The sequence below is a fragment of the Gallinula chloropus genome (assembly GCF_964237585.1).
Source record: "Gallinula chloropus genome assembly, chromosome: 11".
NCBI lineage: Eukaryota > Metazoa > Chordata > Aves > Gruiformes > Rallidae > Gallinula > Gallinula chloropus.
In genome coordinates, this window is record NC_140096.1 from 18,033,582 (window position 1) to 18,053,872 (window position 20,291).

Consider the following 20,291-nt stretch of genomic DNA (forward strand, 5'->3'; position numbering starts at 1 on the left):
CTCCTGAGGAGAATGAAAGCGCTTTCAACGAGACATGAATGACTAAATGAAAAAGTGTTAATTCTTACCTGTTTTCCAAGCTCTTCAGCATCTCTTCTGCATCAAAACAGCCACTTTTAGTTTCTCTTCCTCACTGACAGTCACCCCAGAAATTACCCACTATGTTCTGCAACATGCTACATGCTCAGCGTCCTCACTCTGGTTCAGTAGTCTGTCATGATAGAAATATTTTTATTTTATGAGAAAAAAATCATTTTAGAAAGCGCGTTCGAACAAGAAAGTAATTCAGGCAAAGTCATTGTCTTAGAGGAAAACATAAGTTTGGCAACTTCCACAGAAGATCAGGTGTACCTTCTGTGGCACTTAAATGTTTTGGGCACATCATATACTGCTTTTTCAAATACCTCTAAATTTCATAGTTCCAGAAATAACTGGGACTCAGAGAAAAATAATGTGGGAAAACAAGTTGACAGGGTCTTGTAGTTAAGTAGAAAGTATCATAAAAGTAAGATTCCTACTCCAGATATGCAGACCCATGGGACCTGGCTTCCTGTCCCTTTTCATCATTGTAAATAAAGGGTAACTCCCTTATCTTTGAGTGAAAGTGCGAGAGAAAACAGACCCAAGGAATCTGGGATGTCAGAGCAACTTTGACCTTTTGTATGCTCCCATGAATGAGAAAGGTCCCAAGTGCTGAACTCGGTGGAAAATTTTAAACACTTCTACACTGTTCCAGTGTTTGGCTCTAGCTGTACCAGGTGTCCTCCCATAAAGACCTCATGGGCTGTGCACATTCACGTTGTATAAAAACATGATTAGGAACTTCAGAGCCTGGTGTGTACCTGACCTGGAGTACTGCTGCAGGTTCCACAGTGACTGGTAGCAGCTACTGGCACGGTATGCAGTGTGGTGAAGCAGAAAAGCCATCTAAAGCTCCTGTACTCCACTTACACATCCTACTGACAAAGTATTAAACGAAAAAAATCTAGTCTTATTTTGAAATATAGGTAGTAGAATATTCCTCTGGTCTCAGATTAATCATTTCTGTTATTTCATCTTGTCCTGTCAAAATGAAACATGGTTAAATATGGGCATTGAGTGCTTAAACTGGTAGCAGTGTTACCTTTCATTTAAGTAGATTAATAATGTGTACTCTACATAACAAATTGCTTTAGGCACAGAATGAAGACATTGAAAACATATTAAAATGGAGTTAGGCCTTCCAAAATGAATGCATGCTTTAGAAACAATTCTAGTTTGAAATGACACAGAGGATTGCATATTCTGTGGCTCTCTATCTCACAAAAGGGATGGGATCCATTTTTGCAGCCCTGAGGACAAGTGTTGTGGGTTTTAAGTCCTGGCAGGAAGACAGTGTACTGCTGTAGAAGCTTGTGGGGCCCATGAAGGATAAGTTGGAAATACGTGGTTAGTGAAGAGAAACAGGTAGGAAAAGGCTAGACAGACTTGCTGTGTCCAAGGGAAGACAAACATGGAAGAAGGCACTAAATGAATCTTTTGAAGGAGTTTAAAGAGCTTTTCTCTTCAAAATTTTCCTCTGAATTTTCAGCTGGCCATGACAATCAAATTCTAAAAAACTTTGTTGGTGGTTAGAAAAAAAGTAAGGAAGGAAAGAACTAGAAAAATTAGAAATGAAAGGGACCAGATACTTGAGGCATGCTCAGTTTCATCTCTTTAACTGTGTTTGTACCTTTGATGCTTCACTGCTCTTCGAAGGAAAGTAATGAAAACGCATTCTATGATTCTATGGAAACAGGGCAAAGATGACAGTCAGAGTAAGCATGAAACTAAACTCTGAGTCTCATTGTTGCTCACAGAGGAAAGTGGTGGAAGTGTTCTGTTACAGCAGATACCAGGAATATTTGTTGCCATTCCTAATTTCTTCTTGTCAAAGCAAGAATGCAGACACTGAGTTAAAGGCCAAGAGGTATTTCTTTCTGAGAGACCCCCTGGATGAGCAGGTGGACTTTTTCTTTGGAGGAGTCATGCGGTGAGATGCTATCAGCCTTGCCAGTCTCCATGGGATTTGTGAAAGCAGCCTAACATGAGGAAGCAGTCTTGCAGTCATCATCAGTCATAGTTCAAGTTATTCCACATTCTGTAGGGAGAATAGTTTGGGAAGCCACCTTTTTGGGGACAGCAATTTATGTCTTTACTACTTGCCATTGATCTGTGGGCTTTAAGACTGTCATGCAGTGTAGTCAGCAGAGCTCTTTCAGAAGATATCTTCCTTCTTACCTGTGGAGATTGTTTCAGCTGTCAAAGTCTTCAGAATAGACCACTTCACACCTGCCAGTGAAAGACTGTTATGGTCCATCTTCCCATCTCTTTGAACATCCTCTCAATAAATGGTTGAATTCATAGACTCAGATAAAACATCCTCCCTTTAATCTTCCTCTATAACCTTGAGATGCCCCTTTGCTCCACTGTCTCTCCTTCTGTGAAATGGGGAAATAGAACCTCACCCACACTGCCATCGCGCTGCCAAGTTAAATTATTTGTTAGAAAAATGCATTGAGGTCCTCAGCTGGAATTATTGGTGTTATAATTGTGAAAAAGCAAGGCTCTATCAGATATTTAAAATTGCACTACATACTGTGGCTTACCCATTTCTATAGAGAATTTCTAACATTTCTGCAAAGAAAGCATGTCATTGAATTTAATGTTCTGAGAAACCTTATGAACTTACAATCTATTTTAGCCATATATTTCAAATTGTGCTTATAATTGTATTTTATACTGAATGTGTAAGTTCCTTTCAGTTTCTTAATACAGTACATGGGTTTTCATGCGCATTAGAGAAGAATGCACACTGTGGATGGGAGGCACTTTTGAGTGTTTTCAAATTGTCACAGTAAATTGTCACATTTGTTTAATTACCCTGTAGATCCTGCCACATTGATTTATGTCAGCTGTGTAACAATTTCTTAGGATAGCTAGAAAATCTGACCAGGATGCTGCTTTTTTTTTTTTCCTTGCTTTTTTTTTTTTTTAACCAAGGAATTTCTCACATTTCTCTTTGATTAAAAAGCAGTCAGACAGGCACCCAGCCTTGCAGAAGTCAGCTGGAGAAAATGTCAAGCTGTAGCATTAGAAAGGAAGATGGTTCTGTTAGTTCAAGGCGTTGAGGTATTTGTTGACCATTGTTCAGAGGCAAGAGATGAAGACTGACTACAAACATGAATCTGAAGTTCAGACCTAAGTGCTCAGATTGATGTTTGTTCAACATTTGGCATGCACTGTTTATTCTACCCGCTGCAAGTGTTACGCTGTTGCCTTCCAGGGCTCCAGGAGCAGGGGCTCTGGCGTGGGTGTCACTGGAAACCCGGTTCTCAGCACTGCACAGCTCTTCTCTAAAGGTTTCCTCTATTCCAAAACTTATGTGCAACATCTAAGCAAATATTGGGGGGGGGGGAGGTAGAAAGAATACCCACTAGTACTTCGCATGGTGAGATTGGAACAAGATGGACACACGTGGACTTAGGAGACTGGCGTGGTTCCTAATGGGGCAAAATAAACTAAGAGGCAGGGTCGTGCTCCTTGCATTTGCTGCTGGTTGAGTGGGTGATTTAAGGCACAGACCAAATATCACCTCAGGAGCCAAGCTGGAAAATGGCAGGTACTGATCTCTTGTGAGAAATGCTTGGAGATCTTCTAATGGAATTTATTGCACAAGCACTGACTGTTAAATCCCTTTTGGGCCTTGTAGTCCATTAATTTCTTTGCCATGAGTACATCCTGCTAAAGGATATGTTGTTTGTGTACCACAAGGTACACTGTGCTTTAAAAATATTCTTCTGAGCCTCAAAAAAACCCCCAAAACAACAACTTGGTATTTGGTTTGTAGAAGAACATTCCCAGTAGTGATTTTTTTTTCTCTCTTTTTTTTTTTTTAAATCAAGCCAATTAATCCTTTCCCACTTATTCCACAATTTTATCATTTCTAACCTCATGAGTCTCTAATCTTTTCAATAAGAGGTCTGAGCTGCCAGTTTATCTGAAAAAAAGGAGTGTTGTACCAATCAAATGAAAACTGGTGCTCAGATATTTTGAAGAGCAAGCCCCTTGTCGTTCCCGAGTTCAGACAAAAACAAAGAACGCAGCTTCAACAGCCAGGCGTTCACTGGAGGCTTCTTTCCATGAAAATAGTTATCACTCTTTTTTTCCTTGGCAATTGAGTCATTGTTGCTTTTAAAAGAAGTTGTCATGATCTCCTCATTACCATTCTTCTTAATATGATAAGTGTAAACTACAAGCAAGCTATCATGTTTGAAAGGATACAGGAACCCCAAGGAATGTTACACTAACTGCCTGTGCGCTTTGAAAAGGCTTAGGCTGGGAATTTGACTAAATGTATCGTTCTGCCTCCTTTGCAGCAGCATTGTCATTTTATAGAGCCTTTCACTGACAACACCAGCTACCTTTCAAAAAGAAAACCGTGTTGCTGCATCTAGCCTTTGTACCTCTCCAGCAAAGTGCGATCAACAACTCCTTCTGGTAATTGCTTGAACGTGATAATACATTGCACTTTGTACTTAAAATACCCCAAAGAAACCCCAAAACAACAGAAGTATTCCTTGGCAGGTTTATTCCAGTCCATCTTTGTATGATAACTGGTAATTGTCGGTGTTTTGACACCAGCTGGAGTTGTAAATAGCACTAACTGCTTAGAGCTAACTAGCAACCATGGGTCTACTGGGTGGTCTTTTCTTGGGCTTGCTCCAAGTTTCTTCCACATTGCTCATATGACCCCTGATAAACTGTGACTAATGAATGGTTTGCTATTCCTTTTTGGCCATCTAGAAGCAACAAAGATAATACATGTCATCGTCTAGTAATGCAGATATATAATTTTTTAATGCTGGAGCCCCAAACATGCTGCATTTTAGTGCTGTGGCTTTTGTGTCCTATTCACTGGTTTTCCTGTGGGAAAAAAAGCAGTGCAGTGTTTGGAGACAGGAAGGTTGTGGACTTTGCCCTTTTCCAGCCCTGTTTTTAGGAGTTAGTTTGTTTCAGTGTAGTTTGTTGTCAGAAGGTTTTTAAAAATGCAGGCAGGGGAGGAAGATAAATTAATCTGGTGTATAGTCTGAGCATGCTGATTTCAGATGTTAGGACCACTCTGTGTGGGACCAGGCATCCTCAGCTGTCATACATCTTAGTGGCAGTTCTGATTATTTAATGTTTGCAGCCTCAGACTTATTAGCTTTGCCAGAAAGAGCGAGCTGAGAAATGAGGAATCAAATGCATGCATGTGACAGTGGGAATCTGTCTACCAGGTATACTCTGAAGCCTCCATGCCTTAAGGGAGATCAAAAAAGACCTCAGCATGTTTTGGCTTCGGTTTTCTTTACTCTTTAAGCTGGCTTATTTAGGTAGGGCTGACATGCCAAAAAAGTCTATGTTGTATCAAAACATCTTCTATAGCAGACATCCATTTTTTCTACACCTGTTAGCTTAGCAGGAGTAGATCAAAGGGGACTGTTGGCATGATTTACAGGACACACAGATGCAGGAACAGACCTGCTTCAAGGCACAAGTGAGGAAAAGGAAATCCAGATTGAAATGTTCTTTTCCAAAGGCCAAAACTGCTGTAATAAATGCCAGGTCGCATGATGGGGTTTTAGGTGGCTGCTCAGGTCTTTCTGTAAGAAAAGAGAATTAAAAGGTTGAGTGTGAGAAGCAGCAAACACTACCTCTCTGTTACAGGCCAGAACCCACAGGATAGTTTTTGGCAAGCATGCTAAACCGTTAACTTTACCCAAAAAAATGGTACCAGGTTAGAGAATTCAATGATCAGGCTTCAACTTGAAGTTTCCTGTCCATCCAGAGCTCACTGAATGCTGATCAAGCTGGCTATGTTGTCCACCCAAGATTTTCCACCCAATATTCACTGTTCCAAACTTCCAGCCAATATTCAGAAATTCCACCACTGCCCAAGGCATTGCCTAAGACAAAAGATGAGGCAGTCTTTTCCCTCAAAGCATTCATAGTCTCTGATATAGAAACTGGGAAGATAATAATTCTCCATAGGGGAGAGTGCATTCTTCATACACTGAGGGAGAAGCAAGTTTGCAACAAGGGCACATGTCAGGAACAGCATCCCATAGGGAAAGAAAAGGGAATGGTGACAAAGGACAGCTTCTGTCAGGGCAGGTTGGAGCTTTTCTAGGTTGTCATTGTGTCTTCACTCCAGCCTCAGACCACTGTTCCAGTGGCATTTCAGTTGATGTGTTGATGAGGCCATGTAAGAGAGAAACAACACTAAAAAGAAATGCTACCCTGGCACACCCACCAAGGAATCCATGCTGCAGTACTGCTTGTGTGGTAAGCAGGATAAAAGTTATCTGGCAGAGTCTTGGTTTTAAAGGCAAAAACCCCAGCTTTTGTAAAAGATTTCAATGTCCATTGTACAGCAGTGTGTGGAAGCTTCATTTCTTTGTGCTGGATGAGTAATAACTTGGAGTCCAGTTTTAATGAAAGCAAATCATGGCTTATGCAAAAGAATTCAGATTTAAACACAAATAAGTTGCCTAACCTGGTTTCTTAATTTCTTCCTATATGCTGTTTCAGATAATTGATGTTCCTGGTTTAAGACTAAAGCTGGTGTTTTCTAGCACAAATTGATGCTTTCAAATCCCTCGGTTTCATCATATTGTCAGGATGTGGGTTGTAAGCTGGTTTCATGGGTCTGAAACTTAGTGCACAATATAAAACTTGAACAGCTTCTGTCCTCAGCTTACAAACAGGAAATTTTGTAGTTTAGTAATTTAATTTTGTCTGATACAGAATTCAGGGATTTTCTTTTTTCATTGGCGTAAGTGGCTCCAGAAATTAAATGTATTTTGCAATGAATTACATGGATAAGGTTTTGTCATGTGACTGCACAATTCAGTGTTGTCTTTTGTATGAAAAAAAAACATGAATTGATTGCATCTGGCAATGTAAAGGAGATGGTGTGATGTATTGTATAAATGTGCACAGTGGAGTGCCTCAGGGTAGGCACAGTCTTGTTTTGTAACTAAATTGTAGTTCTGCTCTCTTCTTGGTGCGAACCCTAAGTTTCAGGGAAGAAAACAAGCGATTCAAGACATGTTTTTTTGCTTGTGAAGCTCAGGATGGATGGAACAAATTACCAGATTCCCTTAAACAAGTGCCAGCAGTGAATAGTTTCAAAACACAGTTGCTTATTTACTTGGAGAAATGTTGCCAATGTTTTTTAAATTGCAGAGATGAAATTATATGTTGGTATTAGTAACTTTTTGAAAGAATTAGGGTTTTATTACTTATTGTGCCTTTGTTTATATTATACTGTTGTACTGCCAGGATGTTATGTTGTATTTAACAGTTCAGTGCATACTTCCTATCTCTTGGGGTCTTCATGAAAATTAGATGTGCCATCCCTGGAGATGGTTACCAACAAGTATCGTTTTGAATAAATAAAATCAATGGGATATGGCTGTGCATCTCAGTGGGGATGAGAAGCTGCCAGGAACAGGAGGTGTTGCATTGGCCATACTATGCACAGCAAGACTCCAGCACTGTCTTCTGGGCAGCAAAGTCATTAGTTTAGTTACTGAGAGTGACAGATGAAGGATGCCTAGCTTTCCGGAAGCAGGCCTAGTACATGTGACTGCAAGTACCCGAATATTTGTGGACATATCATTAACTTTTAGGTCTCTAAAACTGGTTTTGGATGGTGTTAACTGAATATCAAGTTCTGGGTGCAGTATTAAACAAATAGGATCTCAGCACAGCTGAGAGTGAGTAAGTATGGAGGATCAGAATTTTATTATTGTGATTGCTCTGCTGTTCTTGAAGTGTGAAAGACACACCACTGACATCCCAGATGTCCACCAGCACTCCAGATGAGCAGGACCTGGAGTCTGACCCATTCTGGCAGTTCCATGTCCTGACCCGTCAGTACGCCTGTCCAAAAGAACAGTTGTATAGAAATATGAATACCTCACATGGCCCAGCATCTCACATATGCTTGGCAAAGCTTCAAAGCTTTCATCATCCTCTCCTTGGATGCAGCCATTATGGGCTGTCCTTAACAAACCCCACATATTCTGCTTCTCCTGACTCTTGTATAGGGAGTGGAGTTACTTCAGTGTCATTATTCCTGGTCAGTACATGGCTCATGGCTTGTCACAAAGACAACACTAGCTTCTGATTGTCCCCTGAACCTTTACTAGCAAGCTTATGGAGTGGCCTAAGACAAAGAGAGCGTGGGCAAAGGGCCAGTCATACATGCAGGATATGTCTGCCTTTGACTTCACAATTTCTCAGGCCTTCTTTTTCCACAGAACTCTTAATTCTGTCGTATCACATAAAACTGTCATGAGAGCTCTCCCCTCTAATCCCTCTGAGATCCTGCTTCATTTTTTATATTCTGTGATTCTACTTCACCAATTATGTTCTGTGAACCCCCCACCCCGTCCTTCCTGCACTTTACTCATACAGATAACCTGAGCCTGACAAGATAGGAATATTGTAGCTGCAGACCTCATGTTTTGTTGCAGTTGTTTCTATAGCAGGACGCTTAGAGGGTTGTGCTGCATCTTCCTGTAAACATCAGGAATGTGCGAGAAGGTGCTCAAGGGCATAAAACCTACTTGGGATTGAATTGAAGGATTGTCCTGAGTGGTGTGAGCCACATTCAGGACGGTTTTTGACCTGAGGTGGACCATGAAGAAAATTATCTTGATACATCTTGAAGAGAAGTATCCAACCTGTTTCACAGAGGAGCCTTGGGAACGAAATACTGTATGTACAGCATGGACCATTTGGGGCCCAGGACCCAGCAGGGAGCTAAATCACTTGACACTGTAGACACACTATTACATAGGCTGTATTTACTTATAGGACTGTGTCACACTTGTGAAATTGGAAATCCAGTGGTAGGTTCATGCAGTGTAGCTTCATTAGTCTCCCCCTAAAACAGCCTCTCGAGCTGAGACACCTTCTTACTGTAATGGACTGTTGTTTTTCCTCACATACACAGGACTGGTTAGAGCAATAAATACATCAATCATGATTTGCTATTTTTTTATTGTCTTCTAAATGCTTTAAGCAAAGAATATGAGTGTTATTAGCTATAAAAGCTGCATTAGGAAGAAAATATATTGAAGTGTGAGGTATATGGGAGTCCTGGAGTATTGAGAAGCTCAACAGAGAAAGAAAATGTCCATATTGCTATTGCTTTCTTTGTGGATTTCCAAATGTTAACAAAATAGAAAAGGAAACATATATTACAACGTTTATAGCAAACCCTATTGGCTTCTAAAGCAATTTCTGTGTTCATTTTCACTGGGTATAGAAATTTCACATTTTAGTCTGTCCTTGCTAATATGGAAAGGAATATTAATTTACCATGGGAGGGTACGGAATTCATCCCGTTCCCCAGCTGGGCAAAAGATAAATTCTAGCATGACAAAGGCATCATTGCAGATGCCGTTGCGTTGTTCTTCCAAAAATGTGTACTGGGCACTCGCCACAGGTAATAAATTTGCTAAAACATTTGCAGGACTAAAAACTTTCAGCCTGAACATTCATGCTGGAGATGTGGAGGCCAACAGGCCATCACCAAGGTCTTTTGTTGGATTTTTTTTCCCATTACAGGAAAAAAGATATGGTATCCCTTTGATGCTGAGTATTTTTTTAAGTGCTGAAACATGATAATCAAATGCATATCCATGGATTTATCTGTCGTGTCCCTGTCAGTACTGACAATGTATCAAAATCCCTTTCTCAGGAAGCCTTTGGCCCAGTATAAAGCAGCCCAGATTACAGATCAGGATATTCCCAACCGCTCCTGCACATTTTCCGTTCCTTCATAAGGAATAGGAATGAAATACAGCCCTTAGGTTTATTGCCTTTTTGTTCCTTTAGGCTTTAGTGTCATTTGCTTGTACATGGATAAATTTATATCTATATATTCATTCTTTCCCTAGCCTTTTCCCCAAAGATGAAATGGGTTGAGATGTTATTTAATTCGGTATGCATCACACACAGAAAATGTGGCTGCCCCTCATGCGTTGCTGGCTTCCTAGCAGAGAGTTTGATCAGCCTTGCATGTATGCAGAAACCAGAAAGATACTGTGAAACAAGATACACTTTTTATTAAGGTTGCAGTGATACATAGTTAATAAAACATAAATAAATCAGTAATAGAATCTTCAATAAATGGTAAATCACTTGGTTGTCTTTATTCCATCAATAGCCAAGGTTGTTTATCACCAGTCTTAACATCAAATTTGTAATAACCTTAGAACATCTATTCATCACATATTAATTTTTCCTGAATGCAACTCTAACATACTGTGTAACCAACGACTGGAGAAAGTTTAAAACAACAGATTCAGCCAAGAGTTAAAAGGACTGATAAAAGCAGTTGATAGTGAGAATACCACAGATAAGGTCTCTTTAGCAGCAGTGGCCTCAGATTGCGTTTATTGCTAGCAGTGTGTGCAGGGCTGCTCCTCCTCCTGCTCCTCTGGCTGCCCTCGAATGATGTGGGCAAAGTGTCAGCCCTGAAACTGCCTTCATGGACTCTAAAGCCGCAGAAGAAAAACACCGGTATTGTTGCTTTCTTCTTCTGCCTTTTTGTGGATTGACTATCCCTGAGAGAGACAGCAAGGGTACCGTCTGGCCAACAGAGATCTATCAAACTCCAGAACAAGAAAAAGGGCTGGGAAGGATCTTAGAAATCTCATCATCTAATACACATCCCTGTCCCCATGCAGGAATCAATCCTGCCCAAGCTGTGCCTGCCTGATGTGTGCTAATCTGTTCTTAAGTGTGTTCCTCCGAAGATGGAGCCTGCGTAGCTTTCTGAGCAATCTGTTTCAGTGCTGCACAGTCTTTACCATTAGAGAGCTTTTTCTTTTGTCTAACTGGAATCTTTCTGGCTGCAGTTTAAGTTCATATCCACCATAAAACTGGAGAACAGATTATTCTCTCCTTTAGCAACAGCTTTCTGTAATAGAAGACTGTTCTCATGCCTCCCCTCAGTTCTCCCATGGGAAGTAGCATGAGCCCTATATCTTGGGAGACTTCAAATTAGATCAGGCTAAGCAGTTTAGAGTGCACTGTAGGAAGGGAAGCTGCCTCAGTAGGAACGCAGAGTACACAGTCTAGCTGCTTTTTTCCATAATGACCTCTTAGAGTCTGGCTCAGTGCTTTTATCTGTGTTTAAAAACACTGCACACTTTCTTTTGAACAAGAAGGAAATGATGGAAAAATGAAACACAGAGAAAGGAAATATATCTTGAAGGCAGCTATTAATTTTAGGGACTGGTTTTGTAAAGCTATTTACCATCTGCCCCATATCCCCCATACTCAGTTTTCTTGCTCTGTCCTTTTCCTTAGAACTTGTGGGTTTAAATCCTCCTCCAGTCCTCTTCTTCCATGTAAATTCTGTTTTGGCCTTGTAGCTCTGCAGCCCCTAAAAAGTTTGCATGTATTTTTGGTGATTTGTTAGATCGTGTCTGCATGTGTCCTTCTTAGTTACTTACCTGAGGGCTTTTGTAGCTGAAAAAAGCAGACTTAGTGAAAGAGAAGAGCGTGCCTAGCTCTAATAAATAAAGCACATGGAGTCAATTAAAACAATGTTTAAATAATTTTCAGAAAGGAGGATGCTTGATGTTACTACATCAGAGGACCACAGTGACTTTTAAGCCAGCAAACTGTGCAGGTTTACTTTCTCATTTAATCTCCAGGTCCATAAAAAAAAATGCATGCTTCCATAGCAGTCATCTGCCCGCTCCAACAGTTGACATGATTTTGGAATTATTTTAAGTTCAAACCATGTGAAAATAAATCTTAACTCAATTTTGTGGGATTACTTTGTTTCCATTAAATTCCTCTTTAAAGCATTTCATATGCTTGGTTTTATTATTGTTACTTCCAGGAATTTCTAAATACTTCCAAATTTGGATTGATTAAAGTAGTTTAACTTTTCCTGGGAAAAAAATAATGAATGCAATTCCCTGCCTACTTTCAGGTATCTACAAATGAAGAAGTTTATATATCAATATAGATATATATCTCTTAATGGATGCATAGGCAACACACACACTGACTGTGTGGTTCTTTATAGTCGTAACATTTTATACAGTAGATACATCAGATTTCACAAGTTAAACAAAATAGAGTTGAGCGGGTACTTAGAAATGAGGGACCTCCAAAAGAAATTGGGTCAAGGAATGGTTAAGTCATGTGGATGGTTAAGCATCCTTTCTTCTGGTTCTCCAAGGTAAGGTGCATGTGCTTAAGGAACAGAGTAGGAGAGAGTGAAGCAGATGGTCACATCTCTGCAGGATGCGGGGTTGGGGGTTGACTCTTCACTGAAAACAGAGCGGGGCCATTTTTTGCGTGTCATTCTGTCACTCAGGAGTGCTCTGCATGAGAGTAATTAGCAGCTGAGATGTGGTTGGGGTGGGGTTGCTGCCCGTACATTATGAAGTGACATTTTTCAGTTGAGTAAACTCAGACTTTCTCTACGATCATTCAGGGTTCTTTCTTTGACCAGTTGCACTGTGGCACCTACCTGTAGGTCAATATAGGTAGGTATCTTTAGGTGACTATATACTTCCTCAGCACTTAAACTCACAGTGTTTGATTGTAAGCTGAGCTTTAAATACTTATGTTGTTTTGCCTGTGTGATCCTATCTGGATTTTTCTATCTAATAATTGTTATTACAGTGGTAATTGAAGTGAAATGCTTCAGTATAGCCAGCTTGTACCTTTGCAATAGACTTTGATGCTCACAAGGTCACTCTGGCAACACCTAGATTGGATAATCCTAACCTCTCTGGTTACCTTTTGCCTCTGACCTCAGCAGAGCCTGGATTTCTTACCTTGCAATTGAATTTGCTCATGTAATAGCAGAGTCATTTTTCCTTTTCCTGCTGTTTTATATTCAGGTGACTAGATTTGCTTACACTCAGCCCTCCAAGGTGGTACACAGTGGACACTAGATGCATTTTGGCAGACAACAACCAGAAATATTTGCTGGCATCACCTCGCCATGAATCCTAGGCTTCTCTGTCCAGCCTTTTATGCGTGGGCAGGAAGAGACAGCGTTCAAGCCTATAATTGCAGTTCTAGAATATGCTTCATTTCTGCCTTCAGTCAGGCTGCCTGTCCCTCTTTTAATTATGTGATACAGTCTCTATTTCATCATTTTGCTATGAAGAGATTTGCCACAAACAACCTCTATGGCATAGGATTTGGCAGAGGCTCGTAGGATTTGGATTCTGTTATCTCACAGAGCAGTTCACCGGATGCTGAAGCCTTTCCCTGCCTTCCCCTGTGCAGAGGTCAGACACTCGGTGCCGTGGAACAGTGGAGGGATGAGTTGCTCCTGACATGCCTCCTTCCTCCTCATTGCCACCGTTTGAAAACAATGGCAGTGCAGTGAAAACAGACCCTGAGCTCCACAGTCAAAAACCCAAAAGCCCTTTCAGTACTGCACCCTCCCCTGCCTCTGTGGCAGCAGCATAAGGAGCCAGCAGAGCGTAGTCCCAAGCAGCTCAGCCAGGTCTATTGCAGTAGCAGCATGGCTAAGGGTGAAAATTTGGTGGGTTTCAATAAAATACCAGTGCCTAACAGGAGCTTGAGGGAAAGTTACATGTCTGCCTGACCCACTGACTGAGGACCATGGTGCATAGTTTTCCTTTCCCTCTCCTAACCTCTTGTATGACACATGATTTGTGAGGGACAACTGGATACCTGAAATTTGCTGGCTGTATCTTCAGTGAAGAGCATCCAGCTGTAGCCACCCAACTGTGTCTTTAGCCCAGGTGCATCCACCACACTGCCCTTTTGACACATTATATTTTCTTTAATTAATTATTATGTTATATTTTTTATTTATGGAGCATTTGCAGTGGTTGTCGTGTTACCAGCAGAAACGTGTGTGTTCATAAGCTTTCTTGTGACTGGCCCTGGCCTTGGCCAGTGTGAAATAGCAGCTGGGAGGTTTAGTTTACTGAGGTCAGGTTTATGGCCATTGCACACAAAATTTCCTAGATCAGACCCTCTTTTGCTCTTTGTCCCCTTGTCTCAAGAAAGACTCCTTTCTGATCTTTGTAGGCAAAGAAAAACAATGAAGAAAAAGATCTAACAGATTTCTGGAGACAAGTATTACTGCCCCTCTGATATTTATTAAATTAAAAACAAAGATAAGAGAGGATGGAGCAGCATCAACCATAAAACACGCTCATTAGAAGGGCATTTACAAGCTTTGCCTAAAAGAACCCTTGTGCAGTTTCTTTGTTTTACTGATTTTTCCCCTCCTGTGGACATAAGCCCCAGTCTGCTCCCAGTGAGGCTGGTGGGGTGGTGGATCTGGGCCAGTGTGCAACAAAGCAGGGTGTGCACTGCCGCTTCGGCTTGTATTTCATGGCTGTGGGCACGCAGGTGATTCCTTTGAAGAGCTGGAACATGCATGTACAAGTCATGAATTAACAAACTGATAGGGGAAACGGGCATGTTGTGTAGATGGTCTGGTAGGCAGGTCTTCACCAGAGACTTGGATTTCCTAGCTAAGTACAGGCTTTTTGTGTAATCCGGTGCAAATCACCTAATCTCTCAGTGCCTTGTTTTAAAATGGCATCGACAGTGCTCTGATGCTGTGACACTACATACCACAGAAAGTGGCTGTGGCCAGTGCTTTGAGAAGATGCTGTGGTGCACAGGGCACTGTTCTACACCAGGCATTCTGGATGCAAGCCCACTCCAGTGTTTTCTAGCCCGGCCTCTGGTTTATTTTGCCGCTGTGTGATTCTCTGTAGGGTTGCATTTTGCCACCATACAATCCTCTATAGGGTTGCATCCAGGGCAATACAGGAGGGATCACCCTCCTGCGTGGGCTTTGTAGGTAAAACTGATAGCCTGTAGGTAAAACTCTAGCCCTGATACAGCCTCATTCCTACAGCTTGGCCCTGGAGGTGGAGTCAGCCACCACCTGAGGAAGACACAGATGGGCAAAATTTTCAAGTGTAAATCTTGTCCTCACCCTCATTCCCAGGAACTGCTGCCTGTGGGGTAGTGAAAGTCATCAGCTGACACATAGGGATGGGTGGTGATGCTTCCTTAAGTAATTGCCACTTTAGGCTCAGTGCAGAATACATGATCAATTTTTCCTCTCTTTCTTCTTCCATGTACGTGAATTTGTTTTCAAAAACATGTTGTATTTTTTCTTCCCTAGGAGATGACCCATTCCTGGCCTCCTCCTCTTACTGCTATTCACACTCCTGGCAAGGCTGAGCAGACCAAGTTTTCTATCCCAAGCAAGGTACAAGTAGGCTATTACCAGTGACCTTATTAACATTCTGTTCTGTTGAGTGTTCTTTGCTGGAGAGTTTATTTTTGTAATTGGTTCCATTTGCAAAATTTTCTAAAGACTATTTTTAGTTGGAAATTCCCTCTCACACTGTTGTTACCAGTAGAACTGCTTATTCAAAGCTGCAGAAGTTACAGTGGCAGCAAAGTGAACTTTTATCTCTGTTGTTGTGAGTCTCTCTACATCAAGTACAATATATTTTCTTTGTTTGTTTTTCTTTCACTATTATTGTTGTTCTTATTTGTGCAGTGGCTGAAATGGTCATTTGTTCCTGCTTAGTGATTGATGACATGATGAGGTTTAGCTACATGGTCACATTGCAGTGATGTAAAACGCTCCTGCATGGGAACAGCTCTATGGCATCTGCCTGTGGTGCACACACCAAGGGCACATGGAGTCGCACAACGCAGCCCTCAGTGTCAGCCGTGTTACAAGCACGTGCTCAGCACTTTCCATGTCAAAAGCATGTGTGTGGAGACTACCTGCAGCTCACCTAACAGGTGGTGAATTGTTAAGTCACATGACCTGAACACACCTTTAGCCCAGATGGTTGCCTTCTGGCAGTGATTCTGGTAGCACTGCTAGAGATCAAGCTTGTCCCAGGGGCAGTTATTGCCAGAGGTATCCTTTGCTGGGACCTGAACAACTGTGAGCTGCTGAGGTTTGGGGAACAGGAAAATTTCCTCAGGATGGGAAAACTACACCAGTCTGACATGGAGCTACATAAAAGTTTCTTTCCAAAGGCAGAACCTTGGAAAATGGCTTATAAAACCAGTACTGCTTGACATCGTGGTTCAAGCAATCATATCCTGGTTTAGAAGCTGGAATATGATTTTCCTCTTACTGATTTTATCTGTTTGGCAGATATTCCTGTCTGGAACAGCCGCCATACTCAATTGGAAATCATACGAAATCAGCTGTATCTGTGGCTCCTTAGAAAAACAAAACTAGTGCCCAGAATGCCTTATTTTAATGGAATGTGATTATTACTGCTCTAGCACTGCCCTTGTTGCTGCAGTTAGCTGTTGCAGCGTTAAGCCTTGGAAGCTAATAACAAGAGTGCTAGAGTCAGTTGAACCCATTTAGGTGAAAGTGAGTCTCACCTGTGTAAATACAGTGAGAGTAGAAGGGTTTGACCACTGGAAGCTGTATTATTTTTTTAATTAATGCCACCTCATAATTAAGTGCTCTGTTTTTGATGGACCCTACAGAAACTGGTCAAAGTCCTGCCGACTGTTGCTGTCTCCAGTGTCAGCAGTGTAAGCAGAGGTTCAGAGAAGCTAAAACTTTGTTTTGCTTTTCTATTAAGTTTGCTTTGAACTTTTAAGATCCACATCAAAGTTAATTTCTGGGCAAATTAAATGTTAAACCTAAATTTCTTGACCGTATCACTTCAATACAAAGTATAAATTAGATTTATTATTTTAATTTTTTTTGAGCTAGCATTTCAAGAAAGAGGCAAGCACTTAAGTGTTCCCAAGTTTGCTAGTTTTACTTTAAAAAAACACAACAGAAATGTGTCTTCAGAACTTCATATTAAATCAATTATAGCTGGCCAAATTATAGATCTTACACATAGTGTGGCTAGGCTGTGCAGCCATATAAACCAGAGACGGGCACTGTTAGAAGTTCACAATTTAACTCTTAAAAAAAGAAATATCCTCATGAGAAACATATATAAAAAAGTGTGATAAAAAGGCGGAACTTATCAGAACAATTTATCCCTTTGACATTCAAATGTAAAGTGCTGTGTTTACTCTTAGGGCATGATTTACTTCACAAGGGACTGACTGACAGCACAGTATAATATTAGGAACTAATAATGCCCTAAGAGGAAGTGCAGTGAGGGCTTTAATGACTTTAACATCCTACAGAACTAACACTTCCAGCCAAGTAGTGCCTGGCTGTAAGATGAGGTTGTAAATAACACCGTAATTTCAAATGATCAAACTCTGCTTGGAAGGAAAGCTGATTACAATCACTGTGCACTATAAAGCCGAGAGAAAAACTAAACCAGAAAACACTGTGACATGAAGGAAGCAGCTTAGTTATTGTGAGCCAACAAGAATCTTGGCATTAGCATGTTCAGTGTTACAAACCAGATTCTTTGCTGGCTTAAAGTTGTTGTACTTCTATTGATTTCATGGGATTTGGACCAGTTTCCATCAGGTGAAGATCTGCTACCTTCATCTTTTACCAAATCCTGTGTATCACAGTCCAAATAAAAACAGTGACTGTCAATGAAAGGTTACTTTATTTCCAAGCAGAGACATCAAGAAAAGAAAGGCAGTGGTGTTGAATTTAATGCATAGTTGCATTTGTGCTAAGGTCAAGTTCTACATCACAGGCAGCTCATGCACACATCCATGGCCAAGACCAGAAAAGGCTAGGACCACTGTGGGTATAAATCTGTGCAGTCTCCAAAGGGGGTATGTAGATTTCCAGCAGCTCTTGTCTGAGCTGAGAAGGTTCACTCAGTTGTTCTGTGTCTCTGCAGTTAATGTTTTTTTAAACTACTGTCACTGGTGCTGCCTTAATGATCACATGATCCCTTCCCTGGACCATCTCCTTCCCTGTCTGTGTAATGCTGGTGCCCTTAATCTAGCAAACCCAGATATAACTTACCTTCCTCATCTTATTTAACTAATGCTGACATTTTGTGTGTTCTTCTTTGTAGGACTCCCAACATCTGACCTCAGGATACAATGTACAAAGTAGGTCCTTATCATCCTAGTCCTAACAGTCAGGGTTGGGTAATTTTTTTTTTCCTGCTTAACATCATCAAAACAAAGGCTAAAAAATTAATTTCTATGGTGCTAAAGCAGATCAGTTCCATTTTTTATTACGTGTTATGCATTGTGGCATGTTGTGAAACCAAGTATAATTAGATGGGCTGACAACTTTGGGTGCATTTTAATTCTGCAGTAATCTTTTGACATTTGAAAATGTGTTTCCTTTGTTTGCAGAGTGGAGTGATCCAGCAGGGAAAGTTGCAACTAAGTCAGTGCCACAAAAGTCGTAAGTATTATTATTTCCAGCTCTAAATCTCATTTTAAATTTATCATAAAGAATGAGATTATTTCTCCAAAGGTAACTAAAATCTAGCTCTGCTCATAATCTTGTTCTGGTGTTCAGGTGTTCTCAGTAGTCCTTAAAAATTAGCCATAAACCAGTTTTATGTTTTCAGTGCTTATTACTGTTTCTTCTTTTTAAGCATTAGCTAACAGAGGTATGTGTGAAAGATGAGTTTATTAAGCAGAAATAATGCTGATTTTAGTTGTACGGCTTGCCAAAATTAAATCACTTTTATGCTTCTCTCATCAGATACTAAGCCCCTTACAATAGAAAATGCAACCCAATGAACAGATGATGCAGTAATTTTAACATTCATACAGCGAGAGAGAGTAAAACACATCATACAAAATGATTCTAGCTGGTGTTGAAAAGCTGGTCTTGAGTTTCATACACTTTGAAACAGCTGAAAATCACACATGATCTATAAATATGACAGTTGAAAATTGTGGAAGAGCTAATTCTCCCTTGTGTTAAACCATTTTTCTTTGGTGCTTCTCTGGTGTAAGGCTGCAGTAATGTAGCGCTGAGTTGAGACTGAAAGGGTTTTTTACTTTTACCCCAGGAGTAATTTGCAAACAGGAATAATAACTTTGAAAAGTAGGTGGTTGTTTTGATACTTACGAAAATGTGTGGGTCTGATTTCAGTTCAGAGCTGCTATTTATTTTAGTGTTCAAGTGTTTTAAGCTCCTGAATGCAGAACTGCACTAGCCTAACTGACGTTTGTGTAAATACAATATGTTCATCTAAAATTACTTCAGAGTTATTCTAGTGGTTCCGTTTTATGTACCAAGGACACAATTTTAGGAAAATCAATGGGGAGATACCTACATGGGGTAGGGGGTTAGTTAATTTAATATATTGATCTTAGTGTAAGTTTGCATATAAAAAAGGACTTGTTGGTGTTTAGTTATTTCTCTATGACACGTGAGAGATATGGGACTAGACTAACTGTAGGTGTCGAATCCATTGATGTACTTACTGGGCCCTAAAGGTCCAGTTCTTTGCTCATAAACTCAAGTAATGTAAGTATTCATTCAAATAAAGTTTGTTGAGTAAAACTTTACAAAATTAGGGTTAAACAGCTAATTCAGTTTTAAAATGAAATGGTTTTTTTTCTTCAGATTGAATGAGAATTGGGTAGGGATGCTAATGATAGAGTAATTTGCATGAATAGCATTTATTTATGAAAACTTTGTAACAAATTAGGTTTTTCCCTTCATTGCCTTATTTCTAGTGATGGCTTGGCGTTTTAAAATAATCCAGCCAACAGAGTGGGTGCATTCATGTTTCAGAACATCTTAGTGATCCACACCTAACATCAAGCACATTCCATAGTAAAAAAAGAAAAAGGTAAAAAAATATTATTACATCTTAAAGTGATTTTTCTCCTAAAGCAAGTGTATTTGGATTCCACTGTGAAAAATATTTTAGTGAGTACACCATAAAATACAATATTTCAATAGTTTGTAACCAACAGTAATAGACTTGTCAATCATGGTTTATAGTTATAAGCTGAATTTCAAAAGAACAGTGCTTCAGAGCTCAGTGGTATATAGTGCATTTAATGGGACCAAAGCTCTCTATAGGAAGCCTGATATAAAACCCGAAGACACTGAGTACATTTTATGAACCAGTTGCTCTCTGTTCTGCTGCTTGATCTAAAGTTCCAGTACTATCAATCAGATTTCTGCTGCAATGAACTGCCTTCTTATGGTAGGTGATAGATTTTACACATGAGAGATCAGAGCTGCAATAAAGCTACTTTTATTTTTAGCTTCCAAATGAAGATCAGCTAACCCATTACTATCACTTTTTCTCTTTTACTGCAGAAAAATTGTTAAGGCA

At 40.3% G+C, this 20,291-nt stretch overlaps 1 protein-coding gene across 1 annotated transcript in view; it reads left to right on the top strand.

Annotated features, from left to right (window-relative positions):
• Positions 1 to 20,291, top strand: part of AFF2 (ALF transcription elongation factor 2) — a gene marked incomplete at its 5' end in the record, with an annotated part of 336,961 nt that overhangs the window by 193,520 nt on the left and 123,150 nt on the right. Inside the window, 3 exons of the mRNA XM_084269157.1 lie at positions 15,236 to 15,322; positions 18,048 to 18,084; positions 18,337 to 18,388. Coding sequence (XP_084125283.1) covers positions 15,236 to 15,322; positions 18,048 to 18,084; positions 18,337 to 18,388 — 176 coding nt within the window. The remainder of the gene's footprint in view (positions 1 to 15,235; positions 15,323 to 18,047; positions 18,085 to 18,336; positions 18,389 to 20,291) is intronic.